Here is a 14,314-nt window from a genome sequence, read left to right on the forward strand (position 1 = left end):
AATCTGTTCTTTTACAGTAAATTATTGTAATTTAACATCTGCTATTTTAGAGTAAATTTCTGTAATTTAACATCTGCTATTTTACAAAAAAAATCTGCAATGTAAAATCTGTTATTTTACAGTAAATTACTGTAATTTAGAATCCGTTATTTTACAGTAAATTTCTATAATTTAAAATCTGCTATTTTAGAGTAAATTTTTATAATTTAAAATCCGTTATTTTACAAAAGAAATTCTATGATTTAAAATCCAATATTTTATTGTAACTTTCTGTAATTTAACATCTTTTATCTTACAGTTTATTCCAGCATCCCAAGTTTTTTTTACAGTGTGCTATCCTCTACAGAATCCTCAAAATCAATCAAAATGAATGCATTTGCTAATACTTTAGGGACCCATTCTTACTATTAGCATCCATGTCATTGAGATATTGGCTGCTTATTAGTATTTAAAGATGACATAATCTGTATTATCTTATTCTACATCCTCTAACCCAGAGATGCCCAAAGTAGGGCTCGCAGGCCATAGTTGGCCCATGGTAATAACCTTTGCTTTAGCCCGCCATCTAATCTAAAAAGAGAGGGAGAATGATGGAGGTGGTTGGGGTGAATACCTTTGACAATGATCGTCATGTAACGTAACCCTTTGTTTCTTTTTGTTTATTGCTCAGCTGATCAGACTGAAATTAAACGATTCAATTAAATGCTGTAAATGTTTCAGATGTTTAAATGTAAATAGTGTCACTTGACAGATGCACAAGACATCTGCAAGCAAATATAAGTAAGCTCGATTGGCGTATTCAGCATTGAACTTGTTTTATTAATGGGGTTGTTTATCCTTTACTGTATTAACTTCATTATAAAATGTTTAAAGTGATACTGCATTATGCAATATGATTTAAAGCAACGTTATCTAGCTATTTTTAAATATAACTAAATAAACTCGAAAATAACCCATGGCAAATTTAATATACACAGTTTGGTAATTATTTAGGCCACAGCCCTCAATCGAGTTAGATTTTTGGCCCTTTATATGAAAAAGTCTGGGCACCCCTGCTCAAACCAAATCCCTAAAAAAGCTTAATATCTATTAAAAAGGATCAAATCAAGAGATATTGACGCAAAAGTCTGATATTCTTTCCTTAAATGTGTCAAGCATGATGCGGACACGGCATTTGGATGGCTATTTGCATATAAGCACATCTCCCGCACATTTCCAACAGTTGATTTCAATGGGAGATATTCAACAGGAAACTCTTTCGAGATGAAGAACACAAACAAAGACCAACAAATAGGAAGTAATTTGTGGATTAGAGAGGTCACGGGTGCAGAATGGGCCATCTGTTGGTGTTTTGAGCGGCCCGTGGCATCAGGTGAAGAAGTTGGCAGCTTTACCGTGTATCAAATCATTCTGTTCTAGTCTGAACGTCATGTCTGCGAGATAAAAGAGCTGCTGTACTTCATCTCAGATGATTACAGGAGCGATTCGGATGGCGCTTTGAGGTGTGAAGATAAGTTTTAAGTGGCTGTGTCTCCGGAGAGGCCTATCGCTTTGCTTTACATAGACCTGCTTTATCTGCCAGAAGAGGTTCAGCGCATCTACCTGTTTCCTCGAGGGAACGCATCTTAGATTTGACACGCCAGCCGCAACAAGCTATTAAACGTGTGTAAGTAATGCCGCGAACAGATTGTTAAGAGATAAAACGCTGAGTGCTCAAAGACTCACGTTTATCATTTACGCGCAGGGAAATGATGATGTGTTACTCTGTCACTTGCAGAGAAGCTGATTCTTAAAGAACATAAAAAAGGCAAACCTAAAAGAGCGGATACCATTTCCAAATTGGAAATTAACATAGTCATTGGATCGTGAATATAAGACTGCAGAATCATATCAGAGCAGGCCATCAAAAAACCATTTAGACCTCAATTAAGGCTATAACCATTAAAAGATCCGCATCTTCAAAACGCCATGAAAAATTAATAATGATTGCCAATCAAAATGATATCTTTTCTCTGAGGGAATACAGCGCATTAGGTGTAGAGGTAGAGCGAGCAGGAGAACGAGTAAGAGAGAGAGAGAAAAAGAGAGACATTCAACCCCAAACTACCCTCAATTCATGAAGATACACAATCAAACACAACTTTGATATTTACTAGGGGGGAAAACAGATTGTATCCTTCTAGAGAAAGATTGAGAGAAAAAGAGAGATCGAAAAAGAGAGATAGAGATGAAATCTTAGCCTGGCTTTCTACCTCCCTTTTTCAATACTTTTTCCCAGTGTCATTTCATTCTGTTACACAGAACTTCATTCATTCCTTTTCTTTTTGGCTTAGTCCCGTTATTAATCTGGGATCGCCACAGCGGAATGAACTTATCCAGCATATGTTTTATGCAGCGAATGCCCTTCCAGCCACAACCCATTACTGGAAAACATCCATACACACTCATTCACACTCATACACTATGGAGAATTTAGCTTACTCCCTTTCACCTATACCACATGTGTTTGGACTTGTGGGGGAAACCGGAGCACCCACTCATTCATTTGTAAACTAATTAGATTTGTTTTCTTTGCATATATCAATTCCTGTGGTTGTTACCAACATCCAAAAAAAAATGCTAGTCAACAGCACCTTTTGAGATATGTTTCTTGAGGAAGATGGTGACGTGTTCAATACTTATTTCTCCCATGTTCTTTCTAATGCACACGTTATGATGATGAAATAAATTGAGATTGAGAGAAAGAGATAGAGAGGAAGTCTGGCTCAGCTGATCTCAGCCTGGTTTATGTTCTTACTACTACTATTTACTGTGTTTACTACAGTATGTTTTTTTTATATATATAATGCAAACTTTATAAATAGTGTGCCAATACATTTGTAACTTTCGTCAGGCCAGTAATGCAATTTTTAAAACTGAATTCGAGAGAGAGATTGAGAGAAAAAGGGAGAGAGAAAAACAGAGAGTGGAATAGAGGCTCACCAGATCTCAGCCTGGCTTAATGTTTACTACTAGGCCTGCTATTTACTGTGTTTACTATGTTTATATATATATATTAGAGTTTAGATGCAAAAACCTCTAAATGCCATCTGAATTTTTCCTCTAAATTAAGCATTTTTGTCCCTTGTGTATGTTCAGTAATATCACTTTTATGCCAAAGAATAAATTATTTTCCTGGTCTTTAAAGTGAAATATCTCAACATAAAACAAAGGAGGCTGAGAAAAACGTCTATTTTTGATGGAAATTTCAGACGGCACTTAGAGGTTTTTGCATCTGAACTCTTCATATATAGATGTTATTTTTAATGTAAACTTCATAAATGCTTTGCCAATACATTCCTCATGCCAACAATGCAATTTCTGAAGTTGAATTTGAAAGAAAGATTGAGTAAAATAGAGAGAAAAAAGAGAGATACTTCTATTTACTGTGTTTACTACAATTTTATATAGTTTTATATAATGCAAACTTTATAAATGCTTCGCCAAAACATGTGCCATGCCAGTTCAGAGCAATTTTTGAATTAGATTGAGTAAAAAGAGAGAAAGTAAGAGAGAAAGAGAGAGATAGAGAGGAAATAAGACTCACCTGATCTCTGCCTGGTTTAGTTTTTAATACTACTATTTACTGTGTTTACTACAGTACATATTTATATATAATGCAAACTTTATAAATGCTTTGCCAATACATTTGTAACATTTGTCATGCCAATAATGCAATTTTTTTTAAGTTGAGAGAGAGATTGAAAGGAAAAGATAGAGAGAACAATAGAGATAGAGATGAAATAAGGCTATATTTATATATATATATATATATATATATATATATATATATATATATATATATATATATATATATATATATATATATATATATATATATATATATATGTTATTTTTAATGCAAACTCTATAAATGCTTTGCCATTACATTTTTAGCATTCGTCAGGCCAATAATACAATTTTAATTCAGAATTTGAGAGAGAGATTGAGAGAAAAAGGGAGAGAGAGAGAGGAAGAGAGACAGAGAGGAAATAAGACTCATCTTATCTGGGCCTGGCTTATTGTTTTACTACTACTATTTACCATGTTAACTATGTTTATATATATATATATATATATATATATATATATATATATATATATATATAGGCTATATACACACACACACACACACACACACACACACAGTGTGGCTCACCTTTCGTGCGGCCTGGCTTATTGTTTTGCTATTAAAATTTACTGTGTCTATGATGTTTCTATATATAATGCAAACTTTATAAATGTTTTGCCAATGCATTTGTAGCATTCGTCATGTCAATAATGCAACTTTTGAATTAGAGAGAAAGATAGAGGGAGTAAAAGAGAGATAGAGAGGAAGTGCGTCTCACCTGATCTCGGCCTGGCTTGTGTGTGGCCATATGTCTCTCCAGCTGAGTGCGGTAAGCAAACGTGTAGCTGCACAGAGGGCAGGCGAAGTTCTCCTCGTTTTTCTCGTGCCGGTACTTGATGTGCTCCTTCAGGGAAGTCAAGCGCTTGTAGCCCCGGTCGCAGTAGGGGCAGGTCAACAGTTGGGCGAAAGCATCTGGAGTTCCAGGTGGCAGGTCTGCGGCAGAGAGAAAGGGGCAGCGGGCCAAAAGGTCAGCAAATCAATGGCAGCGAATGGGCGCCGTGCCCAGCCTGGTATGAGGAGCTATCTGTACAATCTGCTCCACTGTGTGCCGTCGTCAAGGTTGGCACTGCCAGCCATACACATACACTCGCTCACGCACGCCAATGCATGAACACACGCAGTGTGGGTGCACTCAAATTTGCTGAGTTTTGCTCATGGGATTTACGTGATGGAAATAAAACGTTCAGATGATTTTGCACGGTTGCAGGTGATCCATTTGGAAGATATTCAGGAAGTTTAAGGTGATTGGCATCAACAGCTGATTAATAAAGGTGGTCATTTTAGTCAAACATCCACAGAAAGCAGAATATTTGAAGTAATGAGTCCAGCAAAATGTGTTCATCACGTCTGCTATCATTACATGTGCATTGAACTAACAACTACAGCTAATATAAAGCAATTCTATGTGCTTTATGCCAACATATGTTGGTAGAGCTTGAGTATATTTTTGGCAAATTCCATTTATGAGTCAAAATGATTTCTCACACTCATGCCAATGCATGTGTACGCACACACGGTAGGTGCACTTACAGTAGGAGCCTTGCTTATGGGGTTTACGTGATGCAAAAACACATTTAAGCGAGTTTATTTATATAGCACATTTCATACACATTTCCCAGAGATGGGTTGCAGCTGGAAGGGCATCCGCTGCGTAAAAATGTGCTGGATAAATTAGCGGTTCATTCCGCTGTGGCGACCCCGGATTAATAAAGGGACTAAGAAAATATGAATGAATACATTTCATACACAGTGGCAATTCAAAGTGCTTTACATAAACAGGAATAAAAGAGACAAGTGTCAGAAAATAAAAACAAATAATAAGAATTATAAAAATAAAACAGATCAAATGTGTTAAAATAGGTTATAAGATAATGAAAGACAAGAAAAAAACATAATAGTGCAATCTGTCGGACGCAGCACAGTGCTCATTCAGTAAAGGCACAGCTAAACAGATGTGTGTTCAGTCTTGATGTGAATGTGCCTAATGTTGGAGCACATCTGATCATTTCTGGAAGCCGATTCCAGCAGCAGGGGGCGCTGTTAGTAGCTGAAAGCTGATTCACCCTGCTTTGACTGAACTCTTGGAACTTAAGCCCCTTTCACACAGTGGTACCGGTAAATATCTGGAAAATTTCTGGAGCAACTTTACTGGTAAATTAAAAAAAGCGCTGTTCACACAGGCGAGGACGTTACGGAATTTTTCCGGAAAAGATCATTCACACATCCATTCCAAAACAGCGGTAAATTCTGACATCATTAACCAGAAATGAGCTCTAAACAGCTGCGCTTGTATTTGTAAACATTTGACTACATCACGAACTCTGTGGCTGGATCAGTATTGTGAACAACTTCGATGAAACACACATAGAGAAACACTTTCGCATGTCGAGATGTTCATGATATGTGCGTGTGCAGGCGCTCACAGGCTGTTTCACAGGCACACGCAAAGCTTGAAGGTAAACAAACAACGGCTTATCAAAAGCATCTTATCGATAATTAATTACACGGTTGGCATTAAGATGAACATATAAACGTGATCTGACTAACATCTAGCAGCTGAATGTGTCAGGAAAAATATTCAAAGGCTTTTATTCTCATAAACCGCGCGGACGTGAATGCGTCTGACTGTTGTGATTGGCTAAAGCAGCCGTCTCACTTCAGCACGTTCTAGACGTGCACGCGCTCTTTCCGGCAATCTTCCTTCAGTGTTCACACAGCGCAGCATTCCGGCAAATTACCGGTAATGTTACAACTTCTCTTTCCGGAAAATAGCCAGAACCAATTTACCGGTATTTTCAAAAAAGGCCTGTTCACACATACACACCTTTCCAGAAAATTGCCTGTAATTTTCCGGAAAGGTGTTTATGGGTGAAAGGGGCTTAAGAGAATGTTCCACTGTTACAGTGGGTTCATACTAGACCGAGGGACAAATTAGCAAGGTGATTCATTTAGAAGATATTCAGGAAGTTTAAGGTGATTGGCATCAACAGCAGATTTATAAAGGTGGTCATTTTAGTCAAAACTCCACTGAGAGCTCTGGAAATGCAGAACATTTGAAGTAAACATTGTGCCAAATGAATAAAATGAAATATTATCTGAAATACTGTGCAAAATTCCTGAACCTGTTCAACGAAATTTGGGAAATATTTGGAAAAGACTGTATGACTGGTCCAGGGTCACACATGAGTACTAAACCTGATGAAGCAGGATCAGAATAATCTGCTGCCAGCTCTAAGTGTGTGAAAGCAGCTGTTTACGGTGGTATAAGCCTGAACACTGTTGGCGTTTGCAGCCAGTTGTGCTCTCTCTGTTGTAATCTCTCCTGGTGGCTCGCAGGTCTAATTTTTCACACGTTCTTCATAAGAGAGGTATGCGCCGCTGTAATGCCCCGGCTGCTCCCCTTGGGATGGGAAATTTGGGGTTTCTGATTTCAGCAGTGGGACAGCTGCACGTCGCTCTTAAGGTAAACACACTCAGACATTCTCACCGTTTTCCTCGTGTCCGGTGGCTTCAGGAGTGGCGAGCCGGGATCGGGAGAGTTCCTCCGGCGCCTCAGGGTAGATGATGGCTGTGTCTCCTCTCTGGAGGTATTCGGCGATGCTGACCACGTGACTTTCAGTGTCCACCAGTTTACGCTTCCCGAAGAAATCCTCGAAATCGGTGTCACAGTGAACGCTCTTCACTACAGAAACACACAGAGAGAGAGAAAGAGAGAGTGTGTGTTTTACAAGAGACCTATGACTATTAAAACATCACAATAGTCAAACTAATGCTGTTTTTTTTTCATTTATTTACCTTCGGTTAAATCCCTTTATTTATCAGGGGTTGCCACAGTGGAATGAACCACCAATTATTCCAGCATATGTTTCATCACTGGGAAACACCCATACACACTCATTCACACACACACTCATACACTACAGCCAATTTAGTTCATTAATTCCCCTATAGCACATGTGTTTGGACTGTGGGGGAAACCGGAGCACCTGAAGGAAACCCACGCAAACACGGGGAGAACATGCAAACTCCACACAGAAACACCAACTGGCCCTGTTGGGACTCAAACCAGTGACCTTCCTGCTGTGAGGCCACAGTCCTAACCACAAAGCTATCATGCTGCCCTTTTTCTTTTTTTATTTGACAAAAAAATAAGTGTATACACTTTAATTCGTCAAGGAGAACACAACAAAGCTTTAAAAACAAATCTTATTTCCAATGTGGTGCTTTAAGTGTGTTTTATTGAACGTTTTCCTGGAAAATTTAAATTTTTTTTTTTTAAATGTACAATATCCATCACTAATTTCATTAAAATCCTGACCCCACTTCCCCCCCATAAAAAAACATAACATAGAAAACAAAAATAACTTTTTGTTATTTAATTTAGTAATTTATTCCAGTGATTTAAAAAATGAATTTTCAACTTCATTACTCCAGTCTTCAAATCACACGATCCTTCAGAAATCACTCTAACATTATAATTAATTATTAACAGTAATAGTAAAAAAATCAATAAAGACTGGAGTAATCATTTGATTTGAAAATACACACTTTAGGAAAGCAGTTAAAATTTAGAAATAATAACATAAATATTTAACATTTTTTATATTTAATAAATGTTGCTTTGATGAACAGATTCATTGTAATAATAAAAAATAAAAAACAACAGCATGAACAATAAAAACTGACCCCAAAATTAATATATATATATATATATATATATATATATATATATATATATATATATATATATATATATATATATATATACCCCAAAATTAAATATATATAATTTATTTTCTAAATATAAATGCACATTTTCTCAAATTTATGCATGCATGTGTGTGTGTGTGTGTGTGTGTGTGTGTGTGTGTGTGTGCGTGTGTGTGTGCGTGTGTGTGTGTGTATATATATATATATGTATAATTTTTTTTTTTTTTTCATGAAGGCTGCACACATTCAGGGTACAACACTTTATATGATTTGACCCGTCAACTATGAAACTATTATAGGTAACACTTTAAGTAATAGTAAACTGTCTGCTTAATATGTGCTGATACTGCTTCTTTAACAGACATTTGACTGACTATAGGAAACTTTGCAAGTACATGTCAACTTACACTAACCCCAACTTAACAGTCTACCTCTATGGAGACAGATAAGACTCAAAAGTAATTCATGCAAAAGACACGATTTACACATGCATAGCCAAATTCACGTGCATAAAACCAAATTCACGAGCGTAAAATATTTATTTATATTCACAAAAAAATTTCACATGCTCAAAATAAAAATACATTTTCATAAAATACGTTTCACAAATGCAAAACACCATTTGCAAATGTATAGGAGTGTACAAAAAGTTTTGAATGTTTAAAACTTGCGAGTTAATCCTAAATGAGATTGTGCAAATCCTCTTTCACGTACGAAAGGAGTCCCACTCTGGCCCTGGTTATATCTAATGAACGTAAACAGGCTGATGTTGTGCTTTAGTTGCCTAATATGTAAAATATACCCTATCATTCCGTAATATTCCATTAATTACTTTTGAGTCTTATCTGTCTCCATATACCTCTAGTCTAATGAGAATTAGTTGGCATGTAGATGCAATGTAACTTAAATTCAACAAACGGACCATGAAAATAAAGTGTGACCCTATTTTATACCACAAAAACTGCAGACACACACTTGCTCTTTCCATATATGTAATGATGTTTTTACTGTACATACTGTCTATTCTCTCCTCTCCCCCAACTACACCCCTAAACCCAACCCTTATAGGAAACAATTAGCAGTTTCACATTTTCAAAATATTTAATTTTGTCATATTTATGAGCTCTTTTAATCATGGAGACCAAAAACAAAAATGTACACAAGGTGAAAATGTACTAGTTTTGCTATACATGTGGGGACATTTGGTCCTCACAATGTAAGAAAAACAAGGCACACACACACACACACACAAATGTACTTTCTTCATGGCTGTTTTTCAGAGCTGTCACGGCTGATGTATTTCAGGAGGAAGGATGCGTAGTTTTAATAAAGCTTCCTAATGATAGACACACACCCCAGAGATGAACGTCTCCCACAGTCCTCCTCTGCAGGACCTTCTCCATTCAAACAACAAGACGTCAAATATACACATCGCTTTCTTTCTCTCCTCGGCGAACTTCCCCAAATCGCATTTGAGGGCAAAATCTAATTTGTGCGTAAAGTGGATTTGTTTTAGATCATGTAAACGCAGCTAAACGTGTGGATTTGCGGCTCACGTGAACGATAGAGAAGCAGCTCGTGTAATGGGAGAGGAGGGAAATCATTTGCTCTGTTAAATAATGTTGAAGGGCTGACATTTTCCAGACATTTTTGACAGCGACACAGCCCAGCGACTCGACCTTTGCACAAATGAGACGATAAAATGTTTACTGTCAGACAAACCTCCGTTCATACCTCACACACAAGCTCGTCCTAATTAAAAGGTAGCTTATCAAACATGCGTAGTAATATTTCACTCGTCTGAAGACGGAGAGCTGCTGGATATTACTATTATGCTGTACAATAACAGTTTGCTGGGGGGTAATTATTACTTTACTCTCTGTGTGTGTGTGTGTGTGTGTGTGTGTGTGTGTGTGTGTGTGTGTGTGTGTGTGTGTGTGTGTGTGTGTGTGTGTGTGTGTGTGTGTGTGTGTGTTTTGCACTTATTCTTCACCCAGAGGATGCTTTATTGCTCAGGAGATGTTTGTCATTTGCTCTGTATACAGGTCTTGATTAGGTTTCAAGCTTTTCTCATTTGTTTCTCTAAAATTCTTGAGTTTTAATAACATCTGAGCTCACTGCAACAACAAAAAAGCTTTTCAGATTTGAGTTTTTATCTTGTTTCGAGTTCAAATGTCTACAAATCTTGAAACCAAGAAGCATTTTCTAGACAGGGGGAAACATATTGTCTTCTGTTTAGAAATAATGGGCACTATCATACACCCTAGCGCAATAAGGCGCAAGACGTGTTTGTTGCTATTTTCAGACCAGCGCAGCAGTAATTTTCACGTTTTGCACTGTTGCTTTAATAGCAAATCCATTTGCGGCACACTGAGGACTCATGGGTGTGCTGGTCTATAAAGGAGGTGTGTTAAGTGTGTGTTGGTGCGTTGCTGAAATAGACAGCACCATTGGCCAACTACAAGCTTCTCTAAAGTCCAGCTTTTTATTGTTTATTTTGTAACCCAGGCTCATTCTGAAAATGTAGCCCCACGGACGTTTCTGGAGACTGCAATTTACGTGGCCGGAGGTACGTATGGCCGCATTTGGTTTTTTCAAGCAAACGCTTTGGGGTGGTGTGACGCCGCTCCTCTTCGCACTCGCCGGCTGGGCTGATGACTCGCCTCTTCATTGTGAAGGGCTTTTCCGCCGCAACTAGTTTGTCCGGTTAGCTCGTCGTGTTACGTCGGCGAAGCAAAGGCCCAGAGGAAGAGGAGGAGCCGGGCAGCGTTCGAGACCGGGGAAGAGCGATTCCAGAAATCAGGTAAGACAAAAAACAGAATCCAAACAATAAAGCGAATGAGTTCGTAACGAAAATGCATCGAAATCCAAAAACGGGGTAGTTAGCACTGTGGCCACACAGCAAAAAGGTCTCTGGTTCGAGTCCTGGCTTGGCCAGTTGCTTTTCTGTGCGGAGTTTGCATGTTCTCTCTGTGTTGGTGTGGATTTCTTCTGGGAAGGGCCATTCCCTGTGTAAAACCTGTGCCGAATTAGTTGTTGGTTCATTTAGCTGTGGTGACCCTTGATAAATAAAGGGATCTGAGCCGAAAAGAAAATGAATGAATGAATGAAAACAATGTTAAAAATAAAATAAAAAATATAAACAAAATAATATAAATAAATAAATAGATGTAAAAAAATAAAATATTTTTTAATTAAAATAAATTAAAAAACCATTTTTTAATTAAAATAAATATAAATAAATATTTTTTTAAATGTAAAACATTAAATCTATATAAATAAATAAAAAGTACAAATAAATAAATAAATTAATTAATAAACAAAGGCTCAGTGGTTAGCACTGTGACATCACAGCAAGAAGGTCGCTGGTTTAGGTCTCTGCTGGGTCAGTTGGTGTTTCTGTGTGGAGTTTGCATGTTGGTGTTGGTGTGGGCTTCCACTGAGTGCTCCGGTTTCCCCCACAGTCCAAACACATGCGCTATAGGGGAACTGATCAACTAAATTGGCCGTAGTGTATGAGTGTGTGTGTGTGTGTGTGTGTGTGTGTGTGTGTGTGTGTGTGTGTGTGTGTGTGTGTGTGTTTGTGAATGAGTGTGTATGGGTGTTTCCCAGAACTGGGTTGCAGCTGGAAGGGCATGCATTGTGTAAAACATATGCAAAAATAGTTGGCAGTTCATTCCACTGTGGTGACCCCTGATAAACAAGGGACTAAGCTGTAGGAAAATGAATGAATGAAGTGACGGTTGTTTTACAGCATTGGTTGTTTCTGCTCCTCTAATATGTTTACATAGTAGAAAAAAGGGTTTATGGTTAAAAGCTTTTCCACATTTGGACTGGTTCTCCTGTTAGATTAAGTCATATTTCTTATTTTAGTGGCCATTAGGTGGCTGGATAAGGCAGTAATTTAGAAATATCCCTCCCAGAACGTTACTCTAATGTTGCTGTGTTGTTTTTAACGCAGTGTTTCTCTCACCTTCCAATGCACCATATTTTTCAAGAATCCAGCTTTTATTTACTGTAAGCCTTCAGGTCAAACACGAGCCGCCTTTACTAAACCGCTAAAATCAAGCAGAGACATTTCATTTCAATCCTCAAATCTATTTTGCATGAAGAAACGAGCTCAAACTCTTCAAATGCCCAGGATTTAATCAGTGTTGACTTGTTTCTGGAGAAAAAAAAGGGTTTCTGACTGCAGTAAAGGGTGACTTTTATTTTATTTATGTACATTTATTTGTGTTTTTCTCCAAGCTTTAACAAAACATTTTGCACACTCAAGGTATTTCCTTATATTGACTCTTGCCTTGTGTGTGTGGCCAAGTTGTTTGCTAGTTTGGGTGGTTTTCAAAGACAACAGTTTTTATAATGACATGGCTATGACCTAGTTTTACTCTATTTTAGATTTATTTTGGGGGGTTTATGAGGACATCTCTTGTGTTCTCATTATTCAAAACTCTTCAAATCAAAAGGCAAAATGTGAAAAACGCTCACCTGTACCATTCTGAAGTCTAAACATTAGTATTGGTGTTGCTTAAAATTAATATGAAAATATTAATAATATATGAAAAATATTAATTGTATACGAAATATATTATTATTATTATTATCATTATTATTATTATTATTATTATTATTAATGATGATAATAATAATGATAATATTTTTTATGTTTTCAAGAATGTTTACATGTTTTTCTTATATCAATTAATAATAATAATAATAATAATAATAATTAAAATTATAATAATAGTAATGATAATAATAATAATAGAAATAATAATAATAATTAAAATAATAATAATAATAATAATAATAATAATAGTAATATAATAATAATAATAATAATAATAATAATAATAATAATAATAATAATAGTAATAATAATAGTAATAATAATAGTAATAGTAATAATACTTATAATAATAATAATTAAAATAATAATAACAATAATAATAATAATAATAATAATAATAATAATAATAATAATAATAGCAATAGTAATAGTAATAATAATTATAATAATAATAATCATTATAATAATAATAATAATAATAATAATAATTATTATTATTATTATTATTATTATTATAAAATGTGTGTGTGTGTGAGTGTGTTTGCAGGTTTTAGTGATTAACAAGAATAAAAATGTGTATAATGACATGGTTATGACCCAGTTGTACTCTATTTTAGATTTTGTTTTGGTTTATCAGGACATCTCTTGTGTCCTCGTAATTCAAAACACTTAAAAAAAAAATTTCATGTCGTTTTTTTTTTGGACAAAATACAGTTCCATAATGTAAAAAATGCTCACCTGTACCATTCCCAATGGGCTCCAGAGATACATCGGTCCCCATAGTGTCATAATCAGCCTTCAGTTCATCTGAGAGAGAGAGAGAAAGGAAAATAAGCTTTACTATATACTCAGACAGGACAAACTGCTATATAAACTGGCTGCAAAATATGTGTTCACACCATAGGAAATGGTTAATCTGAATTAATTTGGCTTATATAAATAATCAACAGTGTTTTATTATTCTACATAGTATACTTATTAGAGTATTATCTGTTTTTCTTCTTATTTTTCTGTCAATAATTTCTCATTTACAGTATATTTTATGAATTTGATGTTAATGCACTCACCGGCCACTTTATTAGGTACATCTTACAAGTAATGAGTTGGCATCAACAAGGCATTTGCGCCCACAGAACTGGATAGTTTCTCCCTGTCGGAGCATTCTCTGTAAACCCTAGAGATGGTTGTGCATGAAAATACCAGTAGATCAGCAGTTTCTGAAATACTCAGAGCAGTCCAACAACCAACAACCATGCCACGCTCAAAGTCCCTTAAATCCCCTTTCTTCCCCATTCTGATGCTCACTTTGAACTGCAGCAGATCATCCTCACCATGTCTACATGCCTAAATGCAGTGAGCTGCAG

The 14,314-nt window shown here is 36.2% G+C and overlaps 1 protein-coding gene across 5 annotated transcripts in view; it reads right to left on the reverse strand.

The window, feature by feature from the left end:
- The window catches only part of zeb2b (zinc finger E-box binding homeobox 2b), a 232,648-nt gene that overhangs the window by 19,498 nt on the left and 198,836 nt on the right, over nt 1-14,314 (reverse strand). For all 5 annotated transcript variants that reach the window (XM_087255790.1, XM_087255789.1, XM_087255791.1 and 2 more), the window contains 3 exon segments: nt 13,689-13,757; nt 7,158-7,352; nt 4,389-4,603 (listed from right to left, as the gene is read on the reverse strand). In XM_087255790.1, the coding sequence (XP_087111916.1) occupies nt 4,389-4,603; nt 7,158-7,352; nt 13,689-13,757 (479 nt within the window).

The sequence above is a fragment of the Danio rerio genome, chromosome 6 (genome assembly GCF_052040795.2).
Source record: "Danio rerio strain M-AB ecotype USA chromosome 6, GRCz13ab, whole genome shotgun sequence".
Classification (NCBI taxonomy): domain Eukaryota; kingdom Metazoa; phylum Chordata; class Actinopteri; order Cypriniformes; family Danionidae; genus Danio; species Danio rerio.